Raw genomic sequence first — 25,517 nt, 5'->3', positions numbered from 1 at the left:
CTCCTTGGAAAGAAATTTGGCTTTATTAGGCATGGCCTGCGATAACCTGTGAGATCTTCTAAGTTACAAATCCTTAGACGGGAGGAGAGACACATTTCTCTTGTTCTTTGAAATCTCATGGTCCATTGTTACTTTCACTCTCCCTTTGCCCTCTGCGTTAACCACGTTTTGAGTAACTCTCAGCTCTGCATCTGTCGCAGACTGTACATTTTGATTATTTACAATTTGCTGCTATTTTCCTACCTGATTTTTAAAAATTACAGTTGTCTTATAGTGTCTCCTTTTGAAAGTAATGATAGTTAATATGAACCAGTATGGGAATTATTAAGAAGAAGTAGTCTAACATCCTAACATTAGGCTATTATTTTACAGAAAAAAAAATGTCTGGTCAATATGAAATGAGGGATATGAGCATGTTGATTATATATGTATGTATATCATGAAAATTATGTTTTTGACAGGAAGACAAAAAAATTTAACCCCTGTCTCTAAGTCACATGTGGTAGTGTTGCATATTGAGTGCAATCATATATGATGTTATAAAGACGAGAGATGAAACAGAGGCAAAGAATTATCACGTCACATAAGACAAACTTCTATCTATTCAGAAATTGGCATAATTGCCATGCATTTCCAATTCTATGCTCTCCAATTTTTACTTATAATGAAAAGTAAATAATTGTTGTTTATGCAAAGAACTACTTTTAGAATATTTCGTGGCATTCAGTCCAGGGAATTCCCTTGTTCTCATGAATACAAATCTATAGTCTTTTTCTACTGCAGTATACCAAGGTAATTAAAATGTATATTGTCTATTTTGTGGAACCAGGAAGCTCTGAATGGATTTTTAAAAAAATTGTCAAAAAATGGAAATGTTCAGCAGAATTCATTGTCTTTTCTTATATTTTTATTTGACTTTGATAAAGCAGATACTCTATTAAGTTTAATTATTACAACACACCAATCTAAGTCAGAATAGGCTAGGATCTATTACAATAACAAAATCACCCCAAAACTTCTATGGCTTAAAACAAAAAAAAAACTTATTTCTATTATAGATTGGCAGGAAGCGCTTCAAAATTCTTTAGAATTCAGAAGTGTTTTTCATAACCCTTCAGAGATTTAGGATTTTTGAGTGACTATTATTTCCAAGTATTGCAAGTCACCATGATACACTATTAAAAAGGTGAGGGGAATAACAGAGGGTCTTACACTATTAATTCCATGCTTGCCTCTGAGTGACAGGTCACTTTCATTCATGACTAAATGTGCAGAGCTAGTCACATGACTCCATCCAACAGAATAGGGCCAGAAAATCTAGTCCCACCTCATGACCAGAAATCAGATAGCCAAAAATATTTGGAAGCAGCATTTTTTGAGAGGGTTAAATCAGTTTTGGTTTTTTTTTTTTAGTTATACATGATAGTAGAGTATATTTTGACGTAGTTATATAAACATGGAATATATCTTATCCTAATTAGGATCCCAGTCTTGTGTATGTACATGATGTGGTTATTCACTGTTGGGAGAAGCATTTTTGATAATGATAATATCATTCCCTGAAAATTAAAAATAAATAAGCATTTACTACGCAGAGAATAGAATACTAAAAATAAGCTGTCATGTTACTATAAAATTGTATGTCTACTTATAAAAAACAGATAATGGATGGATCAGGGCTTCATAAACAGAAACATACTATACAGATGTCATGGTGTACATTTGTAGTATATATGTCAAGCATGGCATATAATTCTTTCCCAAAGTCTGACATGAATCAAAATTCTTTTCTATGTCATGCATTTCTCCTACTTTGGGTTAATCTATAGATAAATGTCTAGCATACTTGTCATGCTTTAGACTTAATTTTACACTATTATGTAAAACAGTAACCACTACAGAAAAGTTCCATATGGTTTTGCAAAATTCCAGTTCCTCACAGATCTAAATCCAGTTTCTTATTTTGGTTATGGTCTTCTTATGTTTATAAGAAGAAATGGGAAACTTTTAATTTTGTCATGCTGCCATTAGTAGTTAATTTTTTGTGAACATAATAAACATTAATTTAAATGCTATTTCTTTTTTAAAAAGAAAGCTGCCAGCATCAGGCAGCTATTAGGGCATGACACATTTTTGAAATATATGTATATATAATCATGTAATGATTATATATATATATATATTTATACATATATATATATATATAACTTTAATTTACCTCTTTCTGTTTTATCCTTTAGTAAAACACAAAATTTTAAAGCCTACCCTCAGATAAAACCTTCTAGTTCCTAAAGAAAAATATAATGTACTAATTAATCAATGCAGTTGGTTAGATCCAGGGAATAGAAGTAGAGGCCTTTTAAAAAGTTCCCAGGGAAGGTGTGGGGACTCAGAGAATGATTGATAGCAAAGATCTCTTATTCATTATCAGCACTCAGCCAGACTCTGCAATATAGTTAACCCTTTGGTAAACTAATGGGAATCATGATGCATATATTTGAGTATACATGAAAGAAATATCTCAGCACATTTGCTTGCATAGAATAGTTTGTAACTTTACTCATGATTTCAATCTTTATTCAGAACTGATTGTTTTGCTTTTGCAAGTCACATTCACAATGTTAAATAAATCTTTTTCTCTCTGATGACAAATATGTGCTACAAAGCTGACTATCTCCCCTTTCCATCTTTTTTTTTTTTCTATTTGTGCCGCAGCGCTTCCCAACAGAGGACCATCTGATGATTCATAGGCACAAGCATGAGATGACTTTGAAGTTTCCCTCAATAAAAACTGACAATATGTTATCAGGTAAGGGGCCATCAGCAAAGAAGATTTGGATGGTCAGATCAGTTCCATACAAGAATTTTATTCTCCTTTGGGTGGGCTGATTACCCCTGGCCCATTCTGTACTTTGAAAATATACATGTCTAAGGTAGAGCAGAAATGCAATCAGCTAATGTAGTGTTCACTCAAATAATTGAAGAGCTGAGGCTTCTCATTTTCTGGAATGTGAAATACTTATTACTATGAAACTTAGTTCCATGTAAGTTTTTCTTTTTCTTTTTCTTTTTTTTTTAAATCACATACCTCTAATCATGCAACCAGTATTAGGCTTTGATAGTGCACACAGTACTGTTCTGAGTGCCTTGGGAGATGCACAGATTGATATATTTCCTACCCTCAAGGACATCATGATAGAGCATACATGGGAAAACTTAGCTAAAATGAAGGATCATACACAATATATCAGATGAGTATTGTAAGAGGAAAACATTGTGCAGCTTTAGTGGAAGGAGCTCTTTTTAGGCTGAGGTGGTCAGCAAAGCTTTCCATAGGAAACAGTACCTGCTTTGAAGTGGGAGATTAAATGAGATAATGCATGGAAACACAGCAAGTGCTCAGCAAATGTGAGCAGAAATAAATAATGCAAATAATTACTTTAGGCCATTCCTTCCCATTTTGAGTGGCAGGGCCACTCAGGAATAGGAGTGAGGAACCTGAACTCTAGCCTGGATTCTGTCTCATTTGGCTATATGATCTTGAACAAGTAGTTGAACTTTTCTGGGCCTTGGTTTCTTTCTCCCTAAAATGGGAACAATTGCATCTGCCCAGGCTTACTGTGAAGATCCAACCGAAAAATTCCAGAGAGAATGTTTCATAAACCCTGGCAAGGGAGTCACATAATCTCCTGTGACCCTTCTCAGGATAGAAATATGTTATCTGAACCCTGGACTCGCTGGCATCATGAAAGATATAACACATCTATGAACATGTTTTAATTGATATCAGCAGAGAAACCAACTGCTCTGGCAGACCTGGCTCATATATTTAGTGTTTCTATGGCACTTTCATTTTCCAAGTATTTTATCATCTCAGTTATTTGTAAATCTTCGGAGAGTCGTCAGACAGGTTATTACCAGGAAGCACTCAAGGAGTGGAGCAGCTTTTCTGGGCCCACTGAACAGGGCAGGGTTGAGGGTCCTTGATTCCTGATGTGAACTCTGTGATAGTGCCAGTTTAGACACAAGTTCAGATATTCCCCGTGTCAGAGCTGTCCACACAGCTTCCAAACCTGACGGTGATAGTACAGATGTGCTGTGATTTGAAAAACCATAGAGCTTCCCTGCCCCTCTCCTCTCTCTCCTCCCTCTCTCTCAGCCCCTCTATGTTTTGTTTTGAGTGAGTTGGTTCTTGAGAGACAGCTTCAACTTTCCCTACAAAGGGGCAGAAACTCCAATTTGTAAGAGTTATAATAGCCTAGAGAGGGTTAGGGAACATGGCCTGGCCTTTAGCTTTCACCATTTATGATGTTCTATGGAGTCACACAGAGTATGACTTCATACTCATGTACATATGCAGGTATCAAGGCTGTAGACTGTGCAGTTCCCAATTTTTAAAACCTTAAGTTCTTCCTGTATTTTCCCCATATTGAATCCCTGATATAGACTGCCTGATGGTAGAGGATTTGGAGGTGAATATCAGGGAGTGGCAGGTGTGTAGGGAGATCTCTGCTTTAGTGGTAGGAACCAGTGTAGTACCTTTCAGGAAGGCTGCTAACTGGTCCTATAAGGAACGCCACCTGATGATCCAAGAAAAAGCAGCCAAAGATATGTGAACAATGGTATGAAGCATTCTTCTATATATTGCCTGAAATAGGAAATAGGGTTTTGATTAATCTCTTGCAGCCTTTCAATATTTTTTTTTTACCATATCCTTATTAGTTTGTGTGGCTGTTGCCGCCAATCATAGGCAGTGTCAGGTGGAAAATCATGGGAAGAAAAGTAACTTTAATTTTCATGATGTCAAATTTAAAATGAGAAAATGAAGGAAGAAGTAAACATGAGGAAAAAACCAGTAAGAATAATGTAGTGGTTTATTTTCTTTTGCTTTCTCAAGTTTGCTGTTGGAGTGGTATGAGACCATTTCATACTCCAAATGAAATCGAGTACTAAATTTGAAAACTTGCTGCTCACTTTGCATGTTCGTCATCTCATAAGGATTTTCTTACTAGAAGGGAATGCAAAAATATTCAGTTCAGCTCCATTTCCTTGCACTTGGAGAACTGAAGTCTACTCTGTGTAATATACTGGTGGTGTCCACACTGAGTTATAATAGACTGTCTACTTGAGTGTTTTACTTTGCTATTTTTTCCCTAGGAAATACTTCAGTGTTTACTTATCTCAAACTTCATTTTTCATAATGATAGTTTTAACATACTAGATTGTCATTGTAAATTTGACTGTTGGGTTTATTTGTATCTATTTTGAATTTTAATTTGTTAAAAACTTTGGAATCTACTTTAATTAAAAACACATTCATTAAAATGTATTTACTTCAAGTCCTGTCTTGTGAATAGATGAGTGAAAACAAATGGTTTTATATAGCTTAAAATGTAAAATCAAGAATAAAAATCAAACTTAAAATGAACAGCACAGCAAAACTTTAAAGACCCTCTTGGACCATATTTTTCCCAAGCAATACTCAATTACATAAAATTGCATTTCAGATGAATTGGTAAAATGTAGTAGGCATATTTATGGCTACTACATTTGCCATTTTGTTGATCTTCATCTTGAACATCACTTTAACTTTCATTAGTTACAAGTGTAACAGTTAGTGATGGTGTTGAAATGTCATAGATGTAGCATTCAAGAATAAGTTTCCAAGTAGCTCAATGGTAGAGCATTTGCCTAGCATGCATGAAGCTCTGAATTAATTCCTAGGACTGCCCCCGCTCAAAAGAAAGAAGAAGAAATCAAAGAGAAGTTTCCAAAGATCTGAAATACTTTCATAGATTTATTGGAAGACCCATTTTACCATTTTATTTATTCCAAGTAGAGTTTGCTACTCAAAAATGACTATTACTGATCTTTATCAGTAATATTTATCACTAATAATTATCACAGGGTAGGATAGTAAAAGCAGAAGCCATGATATTTTATCGAAATGAGGCTGTTCTTCTGGATAGACAATAAACAAACTTCTTATTCTAAAGGGACAGAGTAAGGACACAAATGGGGATGGTGGTGTTGAGTTCAGGAGGCAAAGGCTTGGACAACCCTTCCTACCTTGGTCCTATCCTTTTGAATTGGTCTGCGTGATACTGTGCCAGCATCCTGATATGATGGTTCTGTATCCTTCCCTTCAACTGTAGTTTAAAAACTTCTGATGAGAGGAAATGTCATGGTGAGGGAAGTTGGGCTCTTGAGGGTTTTAAGTGCCAAATTTGAAATAGGACTCTGAAGAGGACAATGTACTTCCTCACATAAGTTGCAAAATTACGAGCTATTACGTGACAGATCCATCAATTTGAAAACCATTGTCAAATTTTAGTATAGAAATAAAGATGATGGTGTTTGAGTTTATTTTAATGGTATAATAATTAGGTACACAGGAATTCCCAAATTTTGACCCACTTCTACCTTTTTTTTTTTTTTTTTTTTTAAACAGGATCATTAGGTTTTATACAGGAAAACAAAAAACAGAATGAGAATCTGTTCTTGGGTTAGGTACAGAATTTGTACCTAAACAAGCAAATTATATTCCAAATGAAAATACAAATTGTAAAAAAAAAAAAAAAAATGAAGCACACAGCCCCTCTTTCTTATTTCTTGCCATACGTTTTGGGACCAGTGAGTTCCATCTTTCCTGTGGAGAGAGTGAGATGGGCATCCCTCAGGGTAGAGATATACATGATTGAGAGTGTGTGTGTGTGTGTGTGTGTGTGTGTGTGTGTGTGTGTGTGTGTGTGACTTAGAAGGTGATTGATTTCACTGCATGGGGAAAAAGATAAAGTTCAAAAGTGCTGAGGACTTTTCCCAAAAGGTAAAACCCAATCAACATCTCAGGTGGGAAGCCTAAGAAAGAGACGCATTGGACAAGGCCTTTAAATGCCTGTTAATGTTGCAGGAAATAGATCTGTCCTTGGAGGGAAGTTGGGGCAGGCACCAGCCCAGGAGCAGAGAGAGGAGCTGAAGTTGTGCCTCTATAATGTCTACATATTATTTAACAAACATTTATTGAGAGCCCACAGAGGTCATCATGGGTGTACTGCACTGGACAAGATACCTAAGATCCCTCTTATCATGGAACACACAGTAGTAGAATGTGGAAGAAGAGAGACAATAAACAACCACAAGACAACCCAGATAAGTGAATAAGGAGATGTTACTAGTGACACATACCATGAAGATAAAGCTTGACAATGTGACAGCAAGTAGCCAGCAGGCCACCTCAAATCTGGTGATCAGGAAAATCTCTCTGCATTTGTGCAAAGATCTGATGTGCAGCACTGAAATCAGGGTTCCTTTCTCCCTGACTTCTGCATATAGTGAGATTGGATGGAGCAGCCCTGCAAGACCAGATGTGGTACAGCTGGCTGTCTCTTAAGATTGCATACACAGGAGAGTCCAAAGACTGTTTCTTCCTACCATTTTCCTTCCCAATTTCTCAGCACTTACCATCTGGCGCAAGTGATGATACCATCCTTCAGAGCCCAACTCTGTCCCCAGGCTAGGTCTAGAATCAGGGCCCATCTCTAGTTCCAGGCTCTAAAGCTAATTCTCACCATGGAGAAAGCGGGAATATGATTTAATGAAGTGGAGCATTTGTCTCCAAGAGACTAGTCATGATCACCCCAACAGCCCAAATCCATTGGTCATGGCCCTTTGCTACAAACCCTATTAATAATTCATGGGCATTTTAAGGGAGGAACCAGAGGGAAGGTGCCTATGTAACTCCAAATTCTTTTTAGAATGAACTGGGATATTTTTTAAAAAAGGGATTGAGGAAATAAATAATAAATAATAAATATTACACTCTCTCTCTCTTTCTCTCTCAGACACACACACACACACACACACACACACACACACACATACACACACACACACACAGCCCATGAGCCCATGAGCCCATACTTACCTCCTCTTCTTGACAATTCCACTGTAAAGGTATATGGTTACTTCCCAATGTTTAAATCATTTGCACTTTTATGTAACAGAGGGTGGTAGAGGTGGCTTGCACCAGAGGGCAGCATGATAACTGTAATGGCTGCCATTTATAGTTTTACCTTATGCCTGTAATTGTGCCCTGTACTTTACATACACACATTATTTAATCCTCAGCACATTTTTTTTCCATATGAGGAAGTAAGATGGAGAGAATAAGTAGTTTGTCCAAAGACCATATGTGTCTATGATTTTATTACTATGTACTTAGATTTGTTGAGACATACTAAGAACATATTTTGGTTTTTGATTTGTTTGGATTTAAATATATGAATATATTTTTATATACTTTTTAAAATTGTATGGAGATTAAACCTGGGTCATGTTACCACTTAGCTACATCTCCAGTCCTTTTAATTTAAGTTACTTAGGTCCTTGTTGAGTTGTGATCAGCTTTTTCTTAGATTATTCAATAGTCTTCAAATGGAGCAAACAGTCAAAAGTCTTTAGGAGGAGATTCTGACACATCAGCAAGAAAGAAAGAGTTATTTTCCAGCCAGATTGCCTCATCTTTTGTGGCTAATAGAAAACAGTTGGCTGTTGGCCTTTATGGGAGTTGTCCATTTCTTATCCACGTTTCTAACTGGTCAAGCAACATAGATTTTTGAACAATTCACCTGACTACATTGGAGGCCTTGCTTTGCAATATTTTTTTATATATGAAAAATTGGCCTACAGTCTCTATTGCACTTGGAAACTAGTCCCTCTTGACAAAGACTGTAGGAGAACTCAGGCAATCAGGAACTAAGAGGAAAACTTTAGCTTTAGCTTCCACTATTCAGGGCAGATCTTACCTTGGGTCCCTTGGTTCACTTGGTGAGCATGATATCTTGGGTTAATAATCCTTACCAGCTCAGTCTCTCTAAAGTAAATTGAAATCCTGGCTTCATTGCTATTGGAACATACCAGGTAGCTCATGGCTGACAGTAGGCCTGGATTACACGTGGGCCTGTGCTATAGGAAATGCCCTTCTCTGTGCATTTTCTTTTCTTTTTTCCCTTCCTTCCTTCCTTCCTTCCTTCCTTCCTTCCTTCCTTCCTTCCTTCCTTCCTTCCTTCCTTCCTTCCTTTAACATTTTTAGTTGTAGATGGACACAATACCTTTATTTAATTTATTTATTTTTAAGTGGTGCTGAGGATTGAACCCAGTGCCTCACACATGCTAAGCAAGTGCTGTTGCACTAAGCTACAGCCCCAGCCCTCCATGCATTTTCTAATTGACTCAAAATTAGAAAATTGTAAGGGCATTTAGCCCACCATTTCTCCATGTTCACAATAAATGGATTCCAGTTTACAATTCAAGAGTGTGTGTGTGTGTGTGTGTGTGTGTGTGTGTGTGTGTGTGAATCTCTCCACTGGATCACCCTAACCAGGGTGGTTTTTAAGTACCACACAGCTATTGTTTAAAAGCATATCACCTTGGTTTGCCTCATGGTAGCATTGGCTCATGGGATAGATGCAGGGGAGTGGTGATATCAGTGTTATTAAGGGAATCCTATTGCTTCCTTTGTACATTCACACTCAATAAAAGGCAGCTTTATCTCAAAGAAGAAGCCTTTCTAAAATTCTGTGGAATTCTCTAAATTTTTACTGATTAAGAGTACTTACAAAGGATTATGTGTTTAAAAATTCATCTAATATCAACTACCTTGCTTAGGAATTGATTAAAATTCAGATAGGAACTAAATATTTAAAATACTTCTTAAAAGGCATTTGCTAAAAATTTACAGAGATAAATATAACTTTAAAAACAATATAAAAGTACCTAAGTTTTTTTTTAAATTTAACATCAGTATTTTCTGAGAACAATAACTCTTAATTATTAAAATTTACTAAAGTTGTTCCAATTCTTTTCACTATTGATTTGAGCCACTCTCTTGAGGAGTTCCATTTAACCATATTTTGTTGGTCAAAGCTGCGTCATGTAAATAATAAAAATGCCTTGAAACTATCCTGTAATTAGAATGGTCATGAACGCAAACTGGCCTTTATTATAATTGGTCTGAATTAGTGAGACTTTTGTACTATTTCTAGCCACTATTAATTAAATATCAAAAGACATAAAATTACTTGGCATAGTTCTGATACCATAGTTGAGACCGTCAGAAAAATAAGAAAGAAAATTTTGCTTAGAAAGTTAACATTGTTCTCTAGTATATGAAGGGGTTCCTTCCACCATGTCCCCCCCACCAAATTGATGACTTGCTATCTAGCCTTTATTACTATGAGGAAAAGGAAACAGAAAATATAACTCAAATGTAGTTCTGAAACCAAATAAATAGTGATTTTTATTAAATGTAGAGTATATCAAACTTTTTTTTAAAATCAGAATTTAGCCTCATGCTATACTACATTATAATAATGATACTTGCTGGGCTGAAGCAGTTGATAACTGAAAGTTATTAACTTTCAGGCATAGTTTGAGATTCGGAGTTATCCCTTTCTCTTGCAGCAAATGCTACAAAAGTATGCCACAAATCATGACTTCAACTTCTCCAGTTTTCTAAGTAGTAAAAATTTTAATGTCCCTTTCCCATAATTTTACTTTGTAGCTTCCATAGCTACTATGAGCTGATGGAAATCTTTGAAAGCTGCTTTTTTCTTTTTTAAAGTAGTTTTAGCCATGCGATGTCTGTTGTACTGATAATGTGTCAAAACTTATTAACTTTCAGGCATAGTTTGAGATTTGGAGTTATCCCTTTCTCTTACTGAGATATTCCTTGCTGAAATGGAAGTGCGCGCGCACACACACACACACACACACACACAAACACACACACACACACACACACAAAGGTGAAGGTGCAGAGTTTCCTACCCTGTACCTGGTGGGTGAATTTCTAAATCATAAAGCCAGGTTTGTGGCCCTCTTCTGGATAGATACGCAAGTAGGGGCAACATGGCAAGTGTTCTTTCCTTAGCTCTTCTAGTACCAGAGCTTCTAAGAAAAGACATTCCTTTTTGCATTTCAAGAAATAGACCCAGCAAGGAACCAATACTGGAATATGACAAACTTTGTAAAGACATTTTTTAAATTCTGTTTTTTTTTGCAGGGGTGGGGGTGGGGAGTGTACTGGGGATTGAACTCAGGGACACTCAACTACTAAGCCACACTCTCAGCCCTATTTTGTATTTTATTTAGAGATAGGGTCTCACTGATTTGCTTAGTGCCTCACTGTTGCTGAGGCTGGTTTTGAACTTGGGATCCTTCTGTCTCAGCTTCCAGAGCTACTGGGATTATAGGCATGTGCCACCATGCCCATCTTAAAATCCCTTTTAAGGCTTATCTTTTTTAAAATTAACTTTTTGTTTTTAATTGACACATAATAATCTTACATATTTATGGAGTACAGTGTGGTATTTCAATTCATGTAGTACATGTGATGATCAGATTAGGGTAACTGGCATGTCCATCATATCAAACATGTTTCACTTATTTGTGTTGGAAACATTCAAAGTCCTCTCTACTAGGTCTTTGGAGATACACAACAAATTGTTGTCACCCATAGTTATCCTATTGTGCTATAGAACATTAGGAGTTACTCCCTCTATCCAACTGTACCCCCATCCTGTTAACCATTCTTTTTACCACCCAACCTTCCCATGTTCTCTTCCTACTTCTGTGAGTTGAACTTTCCAGTTTCTCTATATAAAAGAAAACATGCAGAGTTTGATTTTCCATTCCTGACTTATTTCACTTTGCATAATGTTCTCCAGCTTCATCCATGTTGCAGCAAATACCAGGATTTTACCCTCTTTTATTTGGTACCAATCATTCTTGTCCAATTCATAAGGGACTCCTGCAGGACCACCAGGTATAGGAAGAGAAGTGGGTAAGGTTTTCTGCTGGCTCTTACACCAGGTGCTCAGGTCTCCTGGGAACCCAGTGTGCTATTTTCGAACTCTCTAGGAGAGCAGGGGGATGTGCAGGTGTTTAGGCAGCATCAGTTCAGGTATATGAAACCTTTCGAGTCAGGTGAAGTTCAAATTCAAAAGTTATTAACTTTGAGGTTAGTTTGAGATTCGGAGTTATCCCTTTCTCTTATTCAGATATTCCTCCCTGAAATGGAAGCACTAAAAAAAAAAAAAAAAAAAAAAAAAAGAGGTGAGCATAAAACCTTAATCAATCATCTCAGCTTGGAATTCCTATTGAAACCAGTTCCGTAAGACCTGGGAGTATCTTTTATCTCTACTGAATGAACACTCCTTACTACAAAAGCATAAGCTATTATTATTCAGCATATAGAAATTTATGATGCCAGAGTGCTCTTGGAACTCAATAAGATAACTTTTGCAAGCATTTTGGTTTGTAAACATGGATTTTAACCACTAACTTCAGGTCTAGTTCCAGTAGGAGCAATTATTTCATATAGGTATTCATGGGACTGAGAAATTCCACCACTTTATTTAAGCCATGGGATAGATTGAGCTGTCTTCCTCTTTGAACATTTGTACATTTCCTGGCTTGCTTGGAGCTGGTACCAGGTGAGATCAAAGACAACTACAGATCCTGTATTGAATTCTAATATATGTTAAAAGCTAAGCTCTCATGGTTCCTGTTGTAACTAGAAAGGAGAGCTCATTCACAAGAAGAAGATGAATTAAAAATTAGGAAGAGCCAAATATGGATATAGATATGGACTTTTTTTTTTTAATATGCCGCAGCAAAGAAAATCACATTTGGTGACAATCCTAGGACCACCTTCTGGGCTTTCTGCTCTGGAGGTGGAAGCAACTGTCTTTGCAACCCAGGACCACCCTCACTCCATGGCTTTTGTTTCCTGTTACTGAAGAGGCCCAAGATGATGGGCAATGTCCTCCAAATCCCTGAACCACCATCCAACTCCTTTGTTTGTGTATGTAGGTTTTTGTGCTGGTTTCTGGGAATAATTTTGCTTTGGAGCAGATGAGACACTCCCCTCAGCTGCGTACAGCTTGGCCCCTCACCTGCTGTCCTTCGTTTAATTTCATGGACCGTCTCCTGACTCCTCTCAGAGTTCAGGAGTCTCATGGAGGCTGCTGGAGTGATTTTTCTCTCTGCCTTGAATCATGGCCTGTAAGTGCTCAGTCTCTACCAAAGATGCATAGAGGAACAAAAACCTGTATGCTAAATTCCTACTGATGACAAGTGGCCTCATATTTCAGTTCTGTTTTGAGGTGTCTTCTCAGAAATATTCTTGGGAGATACTAGAGAATTGGGAGGCTTATCGTGCAGCTCTATTGTGTGGAGGATATAAATGGTTTCCAAGAATGGTTCTATTTCAGAAAAACCATGAGATATTAGGTTAACCAATTAATGATAAAATTATGTCTGTCTCTCTCTCTGTCTCTCACACACACCTTTTATTTCTATTCTGTGTTTGCCTTACACCTTCTAGTCAGAAAACTCTGCATATCTAAGCTTTACTTCTGACTTTATCACTAGTTCCCACACCATTACTGATGTTCTCATTTGATGTCCTTTTAATAGTTAGGTATTTCTTGGCCTATGGACAGTGATTTTTGAAGCTAACCCACGAGAGGGGTGACTTTAGAATTTATAGAATCTGAAAACTTTAGAACATTCTTTGAGAGATAAGAAATACAAAGGACAGGAAATATGAGCAACTTCTCCAGAATCATGCTGTTTTCAAATATAGGTAACTGGATTGTCAAAATTGTCTGTTACACACATACATTAGAACCTCTTGGACCCCAGAGGGCAAAGAGCACAGAATTTAGATTGAAAAGGAATTGTGTCTGACAGTAAGCAATCACTTAGTGATAAGATGGCTACAAGTTGTGAGACCTTCTGTGAGGAAGCTTATTTTTCAATTTTAAAAATATCATTCACCCTATTTACTTTATAGAAGTTCAAGGATTCTACAGAGTATGAGTGATTGCTTACTGTCACTACAAAGTCCTGCACAAATATTAATTTTGACTTCCATAAGCATGCAATAGTTTTATATATAAATATATAATGCATAGATTTATATGTATACATCTTAATAAGTTAATTAATGTGCTAATAAAATAATTCTCAACAAAACCCGATCTTTTCCATATCTCATAAATGCCCAATTTATGATCATCTGTGGTTGGCTTTCTGCAGACTAACAAGACAGCTTCATATCTTGGAGATCAGGTTAAGAATGGGGAAGAATACAGATGGGATTTTGCTGTTCTGGAATCCAAGTCAACCTTTTGGAATTTTAATATCCCTTTCTCATAGGGAATGAAGAGCTGATTCAGTGGAGATATCCAACCATATTCTGCTTCACGGATATTAATATAGTCTTTGAAGCTCTATGGATATTTACCGATTTACTGGGATTAACTATTCCACATAATTTAGAGAAGTAAATATAGTTCTAATTTATCGTAATATAGACATTTACAGAGGGTAGGAATGGCAGATTTGTTTCAAATTAGGGGTACTCATCAGTTGCCTGGTGGTGAAGGCTTAGACAACTGTGTAGAAGGAGATGCTGAGACTACATGTAGGTCTGGTGGACAAATGCCACCATCAATCTGGCAGTGTCCATCAGAAGCTTAGGTAGAGAAAACACATGTAACAATGGAAATAACACTGAGGCTTTGGTTGTAATCCTGGTGTCGCCATCATTTACCCAGGAGAACTGAAGCAAGACCCTCAATCACTCTGCATCTCAATTTTCCTTATTTTGGAAAAAAATTATATGACTATGCTTCCCTCCATGAACTTTAACTCTTCTTACAAAGGCAGTTCACACGTTGTCATTCTTGTCAACTCAAGAACATTTCAGTAGGCAGATGACTGTCCTTAGTGATTATAAAGGTGCCATTCCACCTTACCTACCACCTAGGATCTTATGAGATTAGATTCCAGAAAATGCACATGAAAATATTTTATGAACAGCAAATGCTACAAAAATATGCCACAAATCATGATTTCAACTTCCCAGTTTTCTAAGTAGTAAGCTCTCTAGAAAGTCAAGAATATGAAAGAAATTCTTTTCCTTTTAAAGAACATTCTCAGAACATTCTTTTGGCTACAGCAAAGGAAAATAAAATTAATAATGATATTTTTAAATGATGGAAACTGAATGTGCTTGACTTGGAACCTTTTATCATCCTTCTATGATTCTCAGAATGAGAGAGAATTGCTGAAGTTTTTTCCCATTAAGAAAAAGGAACTATCATGATTGTTTGTTTCTTTTTGTTTGCTGTAAAACTCTTTAGAAAGCCTTTTTTGTTTTCTTTCTGCCCCCTCTGAAGTCAGGCTTAACATTGGCACAGAAGATTTTTGGACTGATTTTAGCTAAATCATTTTCTTTCAGTTAGAAGAAAGAAAGAAAAAAAGACAAAGTTACACAGTTGTAATGCATAATCAAGTGATAAGAACTTCAGTCAAGGGGAGGGCAGCAAGGCCTTGTAAAGTTGTCCAGAGGGAGATGTGGGGGGGGTCCCCAAGTACCACAGTCTTCCATCCATTGTATCCCTACTTTGGAGTTGATGGTTTTCTTTGCTTGTCCGCTATCATTTCATTTAAAGGGCTGGGAGGTTGTGGATGAATGGCAGGCATCTTAGTAAGCCAAGGGGAGGGTGTTCATGGATTTAGTTCAGGCTTCCACTGGCTTTTGAGAAAGAGCTCCATTTATGATCACTGGGCCTCTGTTTTCAGATCAGACTCCGACCCCAACGAGATTCCTGAAGAACTGCGAAGAGGTGGGCCTCTTCAGCGAGCTGGACTGCTCCTTTGAGCACGAGTTCAGGAAGGCTCAGGAGGAGGAGAGCAGCAAGCGGGTAGGTTTGCTGAGGAGGATACCTGGAGAGGTGCTTCCCTAACACTGGCTAGAAACTTCCATACGGAAAGCAAGTGACACCACAGAGTCCATTGAAGTTGCTTGAAATAATACTTCATGTCTTTGCAAGTGTTTGAATCCCTGATGGAGGGTAGGATCCAAAGCTTGGATAAATCATGAGAAAATAAATGTATCAAATATTAAATTAAAGCAAAAAAAAAAAAGTTACCTGATTCTTGAAGCTGTGTGGATAAACTCACTATTTTGATTTTCAACCAGTAGTTTTATTTTGCTAAATATTTAGCATTAGCCTTACATGGGTGGTGAGCACAGAAGACAAGAATCAAAGGGTAAGAGAACAGCTGAATCACAGCCGCAGGAGAGGGGAGTTCATCTGGTTTGGGCCCAGCTTATCACTGTGTGTGTTTCATAATCTTCCACAGATTCAGAATTACTTCCTGTTTATGTTACCTGGTCAGATTATTGAACACCTCTTCTTGGTGAAATAAATACTTTTTTTTGTTGTTGTTCTTAAAAATGTAAGAAATTGGGCTGGGGTTTTGGCTCAACTGTAGAGCACTTGCCTAACTTGTGAGGCCCTGGGCTCGGTCCTCAGCACCACATAAAAGTAAATAAATAAGGTATTATGATCATCTACAGCTAAAAAACATTTTTTTTTTAAAAAAAGCATATCTTTTAAAAATGTAAGAAAATCAGGCTGGGGCTATGGTTCAGCGGTAGAGCACTCACTTAGCAGCACATGCAAGGCCCTGGGTTCCATCCTCAGCACCACATAAAAATAAATAAATAAATAAAGGTATTGTGTCCAACTACAACTCAAAATAAATAAATAAATGAATAAATAAATATATGCAAATGTAAGAAATTCACTTTATGAAATCCTTTAGAGTATATTCTATTTTTATCTTAACACTGTGTGGGAATTATAAAATCACTTTACACGATGAAATAAAGAAGATGGGGTCACAAATAAAGGTGACAAGGATGCTTTTTAGTATTTTTTTTTTGTCACTGTCATAGAGCATTACTAATGTCCACAGCCTACTGAAAAACAAATTAGACACAGTCCATGAACAGAAAGTTAAAACGTGAAAGATGATTGAAAGGAAGGGCTAGCTAGGTACTCATGAATTCCAAAGTTCCAGCTGTTCCAACTGGAGAGGAAATTTTAAAAGACTGACATTTCTCTGAGTGTTTCAAAGTCTTTGAATCTTCCTCTCTGTGAAATTACAATAATCCCCCTCCACCAGATTTTTCATGTCACATTCTTACATCATGATAGGCCAGGGCTTGTATTCAGTTTGTACAGCTTTAGGGGGGAAAAATCAGAAAAAGAATTGATATAAATATAAGAGGGGTACAAAATCTCAATTCATTTTATTTATTTATAATTACTTTCTTATTTATATTTGACACTCTTGTCCACTACCCAGCTAAATGACATAGAGTGCCTTTTTCTTGTTTGAAAGCAAATACTTATATAATAAGTACCATTTACTAGGCAAATAATAAAATTATGAGCACTTAAAAAAATTAACTCAATAAAAATACAAGGTATAATTCTATATCTCATTGCAATGTAAATATATTATGAAAATAGCAAAGGACAAGTAGGAAGTCTCATCTAGTAAATTTCCTCTGGTTGAATAATCAATTTAGTTCCTTTGGTAAGTTCGCTGATGTAGAAGACTGTTAGAGGAATTAAATTTGGTCATTTCTTGAGATAATCAAAGTTGGCTTCTTAGATAAACTGAGCCATCGAAAGATGTCTGCTTGGCCCATGATGTCTTCATGTGTGGTAGAATGGTTTTAATGCTCTTGCTTTTCCTAAAGACATTTCACCAAGAATGGTTTTGTGAAGCTCACGGTAGGGGTGTGGTTTTCGATATTCTCCATTGCATTATACATGATTTCCTATACGAAGCCAATGTGAGGAATTCTTGCAGAACTGAATTCCAGGAAATGATTTGCTTCCCCCAAAGAACTGAAATATTTTCTCTTCCTGGACATGAGAATCATGTAACTGGTTGTTTCTCTTTTCGCTTTGACTGCTAGGTGAACAAAAAGCCAAATTTATTGCTTAACTTGGAGAACTTTTTAGAACACTATGATGAGCCATATTTTACTTCCTCCATGTACTAGACTTTCAGTTCTAGTTCATATTTTCTCTGGTCCTGATTTTTAATTAAAAAAAATTTTTTTTTGCTAACCATGTTTGGTGAGTTGCTGTAAATGCCTTGTGGGTTGGGAAGAAGTACAAATCATTAAAAAATTAAAATAATTAGGTAAGCAACATTGAGAAAGAACTATTGCAACTGTAGAACTATGTGTTTTCTTTCTTTTAAATGCTTCTCATAGTCTGTGGGGATGATTCATGATGGGTCTGTGGGTGGCGATCCTGCAGCCAGCATGCCCTGTGGTTTGCCTCTTAGGACGCCACAGTTTCATGCCCCAGCCTCACTTGCATGCACTAGAAGCTGGTCCGCATTTGGGCTGTTGGGGCTTCCTCTTTCTTTGTCTCATTTACTCAGGTGGCCATCACTACACTAGAGGGTATCCTCTGGAGGCCTAAAGCACAGAACTCATCCAACAGCCAAATGAACTGTTGGTGGATTCTACCGAGTGTTTCTTTGGAAGCTGGAGGGTGTGCAGAAATAAAGAGTAGAAGGGATGCTCCCCAATCTGACAATACCCTTTTACCTATTCCCTGGACCATTTCTCCAGATGTGGACATCTCTGGCACACTGCCACCTCCACATACTACTTCATTTATTCTTTTGCCTCTTGAAAAAGTAGAGACACGAAATCCTTATTCAACACATAGCTTATTAGCTACCCTGGAGTGTTATCTGCTCTTTTCCTTCTTCTCTGCTCTCAGATGGTTATTTCCTTTTAATCTGACATCTCCAGTTCTTCTGGTTTTTCTTTTTTTGCCTCTGAGCCCTTTAACAAAAGACTCGCATTGGTTCATGAGCACTTTTTTTGTAAAGTGGAAGATGGATTAATTTATCTGGAGAGTTTGTTTAAAAGCGTTCTTGTTTGAAATCTCTAAGTACTTTATACACAAATATGGGGAGGATTAGAAGAAAATCCTGTTAAAGAGAAAATAGAGAATTTATCCTTGTTTAAGCCATCTAACTGCCGATTGGAGAAAATTCTGTTCTACACATTCTATAGATTATCCTGAAACCCTTTGCCCCAAACATCCCAATATATTAAGGACAGGCTATCAGCAGGGCAAAAAGTCCCAATATCTGTATCGATGTTACACATAGCAGATAACATATTCCATAATTGCCTCAAAGTTTTATGTGGATGTAAACTCATAGCCTCATAACTCTTTAATAAGATCCGCCCCCCCCCAAAAAAGCATGTTGTAACTCACTAGCAGACATCACAAATCTCAGCTTGCCTGTGGCTAAGAACTCAGGATAGTCCGTGTCCTGAAACACACAGTATAACTTTGTTCACTAATTTTTCTTTCAAGAAATATTTTCAGATGTCCACCATATGCCAGGCACTGTCCAAGGCATTTGATGAGCATACCACTGAATAAAGATGATAAACAATACAAAGAGTAAAGAAGTGAAGAATCTGTCTAACATTTCAGATGATGATAAGTGCTATATGCAGCAGGGTGGGGCCCTGGGAGGCTGAGAGCCTGAGAGGGCATTTCTCACTGATGGACATGTAAGCAGAGATGCAGAGGAGAAGGCTGAGCCAGGTGCCTACTGGGGAGAAGAGTGTTAGGAGTTGAGAGAACATAAATGCAAAATCCTGAGCTGGATGACATGCTGCATATTGTAGGCATTGCAAAGGGGCTTATTTGAGGGGGGAGATGCAGATAAAGCCAAGATCTGATCCAGGAGGGCCTTGCAGGTTGTTTAAAGGGCTTTGGCTTTTACTCCAAGTGAGATGGGAAGCCACAGCACAATTCTAAGCGGAGGAGTGATGGGATCTGCCTGAGTGTTTTAGAAAGATCACGTTGACTGTTGAATTGAAAGTAAGTTGTTGGAGGGCAGTGGCAGAGACAACAGTTAAGAAGATAGTAAAAGAATCTAGATTGAAGATGAGAGCAGATTATCCCACAGTAGAGATGGAGGGGTTGTTAGATTCTGGATGCATTATGAAGATAAAGGCAGCAGGATTTGCTGGGGATGGATTAGACTGGGGAGTAATAGGAAGAGTAGAATCAAGAATGAAACCAGAATTTTGGCTTGTACAACCAGAAGGATGGAGTGGTCTATGGGAGGAGCAGGTTGGGCACGGGGCGGAATTGGGAGTTTTGTTTTTAAACTAAAGTGGAGATAGTGGATCAGCAGATGGACGTACAAGTCTGGAATTCAGGGGGAAGAGAGACTAGCTAGTGTAGTAATTCCACAAGAATGGGAAGGACTTTTCTGGGCCAGAAGTAAAGGGAGTAGAGAGTTCTAAGCATAGAGATGGACAGAATCTTCCAGAATCCTCCAAGACAGAGACTTCAGTGCTCTTCAGTGTCCAGAGATGATGCAGAAGACTGTAAAGCTTGAAGAATCAAGTCAAGAAGAGAACCCTAGCTCTTACAGAAACACTGAGTAGACAATCTGTTCTGATTCTGTGTTCCATATTAGAGGAGAGAAAAACAGAGGATTTTAATAAGAGAAAAAGAAAAAGAAGGGTGAATCAACCTTTTATATTTATTTATTTACCTTTTTTTTAAAAAAAGAGATTGAATAATATACATCTAGAAAGCAGGAGATAACTTCAACATATAAGAAATGTTGTGTGTTTGTGAGGAAGGAAGGGCAATTGAAGGGACAACAAATGAACTCTTTTGTCTTGCCGAGAGAAATATAACATTACAGCCTAACATGGTTAAAGACCTGAGATGAAAAGCATGCTGTATAAGTGCTAAGTGTTGCTATTCTCCCATAGGACCTGAATATGACTCATTATGCTGATGCAGAAATAGCAAATTAGGACATTTCCATGCTCTAGAATTCCTGCCCAAATGATGAAAAGTGCAGTCTTTTCCCCAGAGGGTGTCGGCTGTTTAGCACATGGGAGCAAGGGACAAGCTCCAATCCTAAGATCTTGAATCCCAACTCAATAGGAGTCACAGAAGAGGGCCTGGCCAGGTCAGCCTTGGTTCAGAAAGTAGGCTGTTCAATCTGATTCCATTCTGAACCTAGAAACCCTGTTACCTGATGTCACCAGTCCCTTGGAGAGAGAGGGTGCAGAGAGGGAGCCCCTTTGCCTTCTCACCAGCCTTGCTCCTGTGAGCCACCAGTCAGCCTGGCCATGCTGTGGGGCAGGGATGAGTGGTACTGGATGGGAAATAAGACGCCAAGTTGAGCAAACTTGCAACAGCTGCATGTTTCCGGTTGTGTGAGCATGTTGCTTCTAAGATACTTGTGTAAAACAATCCCTTCCTCCCTCAGAACTCTAGAGAAAAAGAATATTCTGAAACTTAAACTTGGTTTTATCCAGGTTTTGAGAAGTCACTGTGTTTGCTTAATCCTAGTCGATGAGACTGTTTTTGATCTTTTCCATTTTTTATCAGCATGACTGAAAGAAAATACCCCTCGACGGTGATATTGGAGATGACAACCTATTTCTTTCCCACCCCACTGGCTGGAATACTCACGGCTTGTGTTAGAAGGATTCCTCTTATCCTCCCATTTCAGCACACTGTAGATGTGAATAGCATTCATCTTCCTCCTATAGGTTAGAATTCTGTCCTCATCTTAGGTGGAATTTGATGTTGAAAGAGAATCTGGCTTGATCTTTGCATCCTACTCAGGGGAATGACTAAACCAGTGGATAAATGGGAAGCTATTTCATATGTTTTAGGTCACTGGGATTTAGAAATAATGAGTACAATCCTACCAGGGATTATTAAAGACGGTTATCCACTGCCACATATGTGGGTGAACTAGGGTGTGATCTTAAGTTCTGCCTCAACTTTAAATTAGAGTGGCCAATAAAAAAAAAAAAAACTCACAGGACTTTGTATTTGTTTGTTTGGGGTGGAAAGTTAGGGTTTCCTAAAGCTGCAAAATGCATACTGTATCATCTTTCAAAGAGTGACCACTTGATATCAAATGAGTTTGTTGAGGGGTGCCCACAGCTTGAAGGAAGACTGATGAAGTGGATACCAGGTATTGGTCTATCATCTCCCTCTGAGAGTTGTATATTTGGATAATTTGGACCTTAACAGATGAATCCTTATCAACTGACTTTCACAGTAAAGAATTATCTTACCTCCTGAGACTGAGGACTTCCCTTCTAGGCCTAAGTTTGGAAGTTTGAAGCTCTGCCTTCAAGCCAGCCTTATAAGGCAAATCAAAAGGGGAAGGTCACGGTAGCAGTAACCGTAGATGAATATCTCCTCACCTGTGGCAGCTTTGCTTGTTCTCGGAGTTTAGCATGAACCTTGTTTAAATTATTTAATCCCATGCTTTATTTATATTTTCTATCATATGGAGGATAATGGGGTAAGATAGCGGGAGGTCTCTACTGGATGTCCTTTTGAGAACTGACCCAGAGTTTCCAGAGGCTTTGGTCAGAATTGAAAAGTTTGTGCATTCCTGTGCCCAATGATGGGGGTTCTCCCCTGAGGTGCCCCTCAGTTGACTCCTGTTTTTACTTTATGCTACAGAGTAGAAGAGCTGGGGAGAGGGGTTGGATCCAGTCTAATAGATACCATAATACTAGAGAAATCTGGTCATTCCTTTGGGAATCTCTCCTTGACTTGCATCAGTGTTTCCTGCTCACTTGTGACTGGGTATGGTAATGACCAAAGCATTTCCATATTCATGAAGCATATTCAGGTCCACATAGGACATTTAAAACATGTTATTAATGATAATTTGATTTTGGTCCCCTTAATTAACTGAGAATAATGACAGACAGTTATACTAGTAATATTTCCCCCATTTGAAAAAAACAAAGAAACACAGGAGAGACAGAGGAGAGTGGGTGGGTGGTAGGCATGACTTGCTCTGGCTTTTCTCCTACCTCTGTGAAGGTCCCGTCTCTGCCTCCTTGGTTTTTTGGATGTATTCAGTCTCAGGTGGTTTCTATTTACACTTTCTCTCTAGAAAACCTGCAATTCTGGCAGCTTAGCACTGAACTCCACCCAGACAATTCCTTTATACATTTAGCCCTCACCTTGGACCCAGATATTAGCCTCAACCTCCAGTAGCACTGGACTGGTGTTCCTCCTTGCATACACCCTGCTGTTCCTGACCAAGCTGCTTGGAGGGCTAAGCCCACAGACCCCACCATGTCTGACTCCCCTGGGTATTGTCAGAGGCAGATTTTACTCACTCCCTACAGGACTCAACTTTGCTTTGTCACCCTCCTTTCCTTGCCTTCATGTGCTCAGGAAAGAGGCCACAGATCTTCCCTTTATTTTCCATTCTTGTTACCTCATGCTCAATCATCACTGCTTCCTGCTGGGGTTATTGCTGAAGGATTCAAGAAAGATACTTGGTCTTATTTTTGGTGGTGGTAAGGTACTGTGAATTGAACTCAGGGGCACTCAACCACTGATCCACACCCTCAACCCTATTTCGTATTTTATTTAGAGACAGGATCTCACTGAGTTGCTCAGTGCCTTGCTTTTGCTGAGGCTGGCTTTGAACTCGTGATCCTCCTGCCTTAGCCTCCTGGGCCGCTGAGATTACAGGCCTGTGCCACCACGCCCGGCCAAGATACTTGGTCTTTAGGGTAACTTTCAAGACCTAGCATTATTGTCAAATAGGATGCATTTTAATCAAAAAGAAACCCACTAAAATGTTGAAAAGTAACAAAAACAACAAAATACAACTTTTTTCTTGAAGCTGCTTTTCCTTTCTCTCTTGTGGTTCAGTGGAAAGCCCATTGTTAAAAGGTAGAGGAGTTGGTGTGGATGTGCACTGGAAGCTTGATCAACATAGCATCTGCTATATTTTACTACATACTACATCATCATGTGGTCACCCAGGTCCTGTTTCTAGAACATTCTATTCATGAAACATATCTTAAAAGATCAAAGGTCAGGGATTGGCTAAAAAAAAAAGCAACCAGGGGGGAAAAAAGTAGCCCAAAACTCAGCAGAACCCTGGAGCTCCACAGGCAACATGGTCAGCTCAGAGCAGCCTGCAGTGCCTGCTCACTGGCTCTACCCTGCCTTCCCATCAGGCGGCCTGACTGTAGCTGAAAATTAGTGCAATTGAATTATTTGGCTGGAATGATCCTCACTAAAACAATTATGAAGCTTGGCTTTAGGGGCTATGAAAAAGGCAGCTTTTCCCAGCAGGAGATGTTCTCATCAAGGTGATCTTTCTATTCCAGGCTGGGTTGGGTCCTCGGCTTGCTTAAATCCCTTCTTACCTATCTGGAGGCAGGCAAGCCAGAAAAGGATTTCAAGGTATTAACCCAAATGGAATCACACCCTCAAATGGACACTCTCCTCTGAAGGCACCAATTTCCCCAGCTGTGAGTAATTCAGGATTTCCAACACACCAGACAGGCCCTCAAAGGCAGCTGCATACCTGGGCACAGGAGGCCTCTGCATATGCAGAGGAAGCTCCTGCTGTTCTCCACGGGCCTTGCATCAGCGCTCCCAAAGGCAAGCAGGAAAACAGATCTGCTTTCTGGGCCAGATTCAAATAAAATGACTAAGAGATGAAGCTTCCGTTCCAGGCAGAAAAACAGCACTCACATTTGAAAGATCAGACCAAAAATTGGGCTCTGGGAGCATCTGTCGCAAGGTTACTTACCTGGGCCCCTCACAGAGATGTGAGAAGAAATTGACACTGTAAAAAGAGGAAAGGAAAAATGGTATAATAGTTGCAAGAAATCGTCCGTGCCGCCATCATCTCATAAATCCAGGTGAACGTTAAGTGTGGGTAGGGGCAGGAATGGGAATGATTTACTCTGGGAACCTTGCTTAACATTTGTGTGTTGTTAAGTTATTTCCATACTGATAAGTCTGAGGCCAGGAACTGGAATTCCGGGCATTCCTCCTGTCCATATTTCTCGCACGTTGACCTTCAACTCCAACCTGTGGTGCAATCGCTGACTTTCCTATCAGAGCCGTGTAGGACACTTTCCTGGTTCTTCACCCATCTCCCACCAAAGTCCAAAAACCTAGGAAAATTGATAGCAAAAGGGTGGATTTCCTCCCCTGAATGACCTGTGTCCGCAGTCCTCACTTCTTAGGATTGGCTATTCTGGCCAACCAGAGGGGCTTACAGGTTGGCAGGGTTAAAGCTTAGGTCAGAATGAGTCCCTTGGGTAGGCACGCATTGTGACACCTTCCTCCTGCTCAGTGGGTCACCTGATGCAGGCTTCACCTCCCTGGTTTTCCCTTTGTTCTTTGCTTTCTGGAGTCTTAAAGGCTATCACTTAGTCTGTTAGCGCCTGCGACTCTGTTCTATCTGATGGGTCCCGATGTCTTTTCTGGCTCTTGAGTGAAGTGAAATTTCAAAAGGATTTTACTCTCAGCATCTCCTCTAAGCATGTCTTTTCTGAATAAATTCATGACTGGCAAGATGCAACCAGAGTGTAAGATGACATTTTGGTCTTCAACTAGAAGGCACAAGTACATCATTGTATTTGTTCTAGAGCGAGAAGGGGGAATGTCCCACGGGCAGGCTTGCGCTTCATTTGTTGGCACTGAGGGTACTCCCATCTTCTCTCTGAAGTGAGAGCTTCCCATTTTGGATTTGGTGTGGCTGCAGCCACAGGCGTC

At 38.7% G+C, this 25,517-nt stretch overlaps 1 protein-coding gene across 2 annotated transcripts in view; it reads left to right on the top strand.

The window, feature by feature from the left end:
• Positions 1-25,517, top strand: part of Creb5 (cAMP responsive element binding protein 5) — a 403,168-nt gene that overhangs the window by 77,052 nt on the left and 300,599 nt on the right. For both annotated transcript variants that reach the window (XM_078039920.1, XM_078039921.1), the window contains exons 3-4: positions 2,716-2,809; positions 15,655-15,776. In XM_078039920.1, coding sequence (XP_077896046.1) covers positions 2,716-2,809; positions 15,655-15,776 — 216 coding nt within the window. The remainder of the gene's footprint in view (positions 1-2,715; positions 2,810-15,654; positions 15,777-25,517) is intronic.

The sequence above is a fragment of the Ictidomys tridecemlineatus genome, chromosome 2, assembly GCF_052094955.1.
Source record: "Ictidomys tridecemlineatus isolate mIctTri1 chromosome 2, mIctTri1.hap1, whole genome shotgun sequence".
NCBI lineage: Eukaryota > Metazoa > Chordata > Mammalia > Rodentia > Sciuridae > Ictidomys > Ictidomys tridecemlineatus.
Note: the sequence above shows the minus strand (reverse complement) of the source record. Positions and strands in the feature narration are given on the sequence as shown.